The sequence below is a fragment of the Bidens hawaiensis genome, unplaced genomic scaffold (genome assembly GCF_021521415.1).
Source record: "Bidens hawaiensis isolate Kalapana, Puna unplaced genomic scaffold, B.hawaiensis_p1.1 tig00018028_1, whole genome shotgun sequence".
NCBI lineage: Eukaryota > Viridiplantae > Streptophyta > Magnoliopsida > Asterales > Asteraceae > Bidens > Bidens hawaiensis.
The window spans coordinates 345,421-349,062 of record NW_027492719.1 but is presented as its reverse complement, the minus strand read 5'-3'; the positions used below and the strand labels follow the sequence as shown (position 1 = coordinate 349,062).

The 3,642-nt window shown below is 33.4% G+C and overlaps 1 protein-coding gene across 1 annotated transcript; it reads left to right on the top strand.

Moving 5' to 3' along the window:
- Window positions 1-936: 936 nt before the first annotated feature.
- LOC143555239 (large ribosomal subunit protein eL18y-like) lies at window positions 937-2,390 on the top strand. Its single transcript, XM_077044824.1, has 3 exons — window positions 937-1,053; window positions 1,843-2,025; window positions 2,144-2,390. The coding sequence occupies exons 1-3, from the start codon at window positions 991-993 to the stop codon at window positions 2,297-2,299; spliced, it is 402 nt and encodes a 133-aa protein (XP_076900939.1). The 5' UTR covers window positions 937-990; the 3' UTR covers window positions 2,300-2,390.
- The last annotated feature ends 1,252 nt before the right edge of the window (window positions 2,391-3,642 follow it).

The following is a 3,642-nucleotide window of genomic DNA, read 5'->3' as shown; positions in this document are numbered from 1 at the left end:
CACCCTTTCCACGTGTTCTTCCGTGTTTCAATTTCTCTTGGACTTTTAGTTTTCAATATTTAGTAAATTACCTTTATACCCTCTACGTGTTCTTCCGTGTTTCAATTCCTCTTGGACTTTTTAGTTTTCAATATTTAGTAAATTACCTTTATACCCTCTAAGCATATTGCCTCTTTTTGCTTTTCCTAATTTCTTGTTCTACACATTTCCGGGTTTTGCCATTCTTTCACAACCTGTTGAATCATTTATTCATGGGCTAGACTCATTAAATTTGTGTGCTTTAGGAAAAAAAGAAGAAAAAGAATAAGAACCTTAGGGGGTGTTTGGTACAGAGAATTGGGGGGTGAGAAATGGAAATGGAAATGGAAACAATTCTCTTGTTTGTTTACGAAAGAAAGAGGTGAGAAATGGAAATAAACCATTTCCATTTCCCTGATTTCTTTTCTCTAAAAAAGGCAGAGAATTCATTTCTCTAGGGTTTCATTTCTCACTTCCATTCTCTTCCTTTTCACTTCTATCACCATCCTCTAATCTCTATCTAATTACCCACCCACGCACACCACCACCATCCTCGCTTGATTTCTGCCCGAACCAGGTATGATTTTTGTTTCCCTATTCCTATTCCCTATCTTCGTAGATTTTCTGTTTCCTCTTACTAACTAGCCACCGCCGCCGCCGTCGTTGTCATGGTATCGTTCATTCACCGGAACCTAGTTTCCATATGAGTTACATAACACTGCTAATCCAGTTTTTGTTTGATGATCCCAGGGTATCGATCTTGTTGCCGGAGGTAAGAGCAAGCGAACCAAAAGAACCGCCACTAGATCCGACGATATCTACCTCAAACTCCTCGTCAAGGTATCAATCAATACACAGCTCAATTCTCATCTATTTGTTTTAATATTTTGTTTTTATTATGAACAGCTTTATCGGTTTTTGGTGAGGAGGACTAGAAGCAACTTCAACGCTGTGATATTGAAGAGGCTGTTCATGAGCAAAGTTAACAAGCCTCCGATTTCACTTTCTCGTCTCATTCGTTACATGTCCGGAAAGGTATTTGTTTTTAACAGTTTATTGTAAATAGTTATTGTAACAGTTTTATTATATTTTGTTTATTAGATTTGTAAATATGAAACACTCTTCATAATGTGGTGTTAAATGTCTAAAATTTTGGGTTGGAACATATGAAGGTAATGCGGGAAAATATAGCCTTTTAACACTAACAATTCAGTATACTTTCCCTGTATTAATAAATTATCCTTTTGCAACTTGCAAAATTGTACCACGCATGAGCTGATAAAGACTCAAAACGTTAACATTAAACACTAAAAGTTGACTAGTTAGGCTTAAAACACTTATATTGGGAGTATCGGTGTAAATTCTGACCGATATTCTGACTGGTATTATACATGATGACCTATAATCGAGATACCACAGAAATTGATTCCATAGGTTGCAACGCTTCTTTTCATTTTTAATCATAGACATTTTAGTTTCTTCAAATCAGAATTATGTGAGTGTGATTTGTTTTTGTTTAAGAGTTTTATTCTATACAGAGTTAATTAATTTCTGGCTGTTAATAATAGTTGAAAAGTAATTGTATGATCTTCTAAGTATGCTAGATTGTTATTGGAACATATTGAATATGGTGAATGTCTGAGGTTTTTGATTTCTATGATTTGGTGTTGCTGCCATATAAAATTATAGTTGGAACACTTGCTTCGAAGTTTAATGTAGGTCAACATTTTAGTTTCATCAAATAGTAACGCTGTGAATATAATTTGTCATCTGAACTGTTTGTTTCTTCCTGTAGCATGATTCTGATTTTTTTTGTTTAATTAGGATGACAAGATTGCTGTGGTTGTGGGAACCGTTACAGATGATGTTAGGGTTCATGAAATCCCATGCTTCAAGGTTGCCGCACTGAGGTTCACCGAGACTGCAAGGGCAAGGATCGAGAAGGCAGGTGGAGAGTGTTTGACCTTTGACCAGCTGGCTCTTCGTGCCCCTCTTAGCCAGAACACTGTATGTGTTATTTTTTAATTTATATTGTTTTAGAATGGCAAATTGTATTTTTGTAATCTTTATTAAGATTCATTGACTGAAAGATAATTCATGTTGACAAATTGGTTGTGTGATGCAGGTTCTTCTAAGAGGTCCAAAGAGTCGTGAAGCACTTAAGCATATGGGTCCTGGTGCTGGTGTACCACACAGTCACACCAAGCCCTATGTGAGGTCAAAGGGACGGAAGTTTGAGAAGGCGAGAGGTAGAAGGAACAGCAGGGGATTTAGAAACTAAGTTATTGTTTCTAAATTTTAATTTCCAGATTTCAATTATTGTGTTTTTGATCATCAGACTTTTAGTTGTTTGCATACTTATGAAAGTTTTGCTGTTGACAATTGACATCCATTTTTCTTTTGATTATGAAGTTGGAGATTTTGGACTTCTGGTTTAGGCTGCTATTTTTTATAAAATTATTGGAATGGTTTAGGCTGCTATTTTTTATAAAATTATTGGAATTGTTCAAGAAACGCAAAAAAGCTCACCTGTTGATATTGAAGACTTTGATTTTGTTGTGTATGGTTGAAGTATGTTTTGTATGTGAATTGGTTTTAACTATGGTTGATGTTTTTTTCTTAAAAACTATGTTTTGTATGTGAATTAGTTTGATCAATGCATATTTTGGTTGGAATTTATGCATCTTTTTATATGTTTTTTTATTTTTTAATAAATATTTGTTATGAATAAAATACTTGTGCTAATGATAAAGTTGATATAATTCTCTATTTATTTTCTATGTACCAAACAAGAGAAATGATTCTCAGCTATATTTCTCTACTGAAATCTCTGTACTACCAAACAGAACAGTCAATTCTCATTCTCCAGACCAATTCCCTTTCTCTGCAATTTGATGATTTTATGTATCATATTAAAAATAATATATTCAAATAAATTCGGTTCTTAATATATCATTAACTTTGAAACAAACGTCTCTCAACGTCTATATATGTTTAAATTTTAAAAAGTTTCTTTATGGATTTTATAACCGAAGTAAGTAAATGATGAAGTGTCATGTCAAGAATGCACACACATTGCCTATTTTACAAACTTACCAACGTAAAAAGACTTAAAAAAGGCGTATGAAAGTATCTGATGCGCTTATAATATATTGTCTAAAGTTGTCAAGTTGAGATTTAACTGATAGCTGAAGTATAATCTAAAGAAAGTTAAAATATATGCAGGGAATGAAAAAGTTGGAAAAATAATAACAAGTAGTTAAGCACATTGATTTTTCTTTTAAATTTGAACCAAAGGTAATTTTCTATCATTTTTCATTTCCAAATACCTATATTTCAACTATTTTGTTATACTAACTTTAAAAAAAATTGTTCTTAGTTTTAACTATGCGTTTACCAAAATATGGGGGTCAAAAGGCACCCTTGTTTTCAACCTTCATAACGACGCAACATTTACATAACACACCACCACCATAATAACATTTAAAAAAACCGACACATGAAGAAAGGGTAAGAGTTTGCATAACCAAGCACCACTTGAAAATATGCAAACCTAAATCATGCCGATAAATCTATCGCCTCTGTCGTGATTGTAAGAGAAATCATCATAACCACTGCGTGAAG

What these genes read in the sequence shown, in the direction of transcription:
- LOC143555239 (XM_077044824.1), top strand. Translation starts at nt 991, where the DNA reads ATGAGCAAAGTTAACAAGCCTCCGATTTCACTTTCTCGTCTCATTCGT. An exon ending in TTCGTTACATGTCCGGAAAG is followed by an intron (nt 1,054 to 1,842) that starts GTATTTGTTTTT and finishes TTGTTTAATTAG; the next exon opens with GATGACAAGATTGCTGTGGT. An exon ending in CCCCTCTTAGCCAGAACACT is followed by an intron (nt 2,026 to 2,143) that starts GTATGTGTTATT and finishes TGTGTGATGCAG; the next exon opens with GTTCTTCTAAGAGGTCCAAA.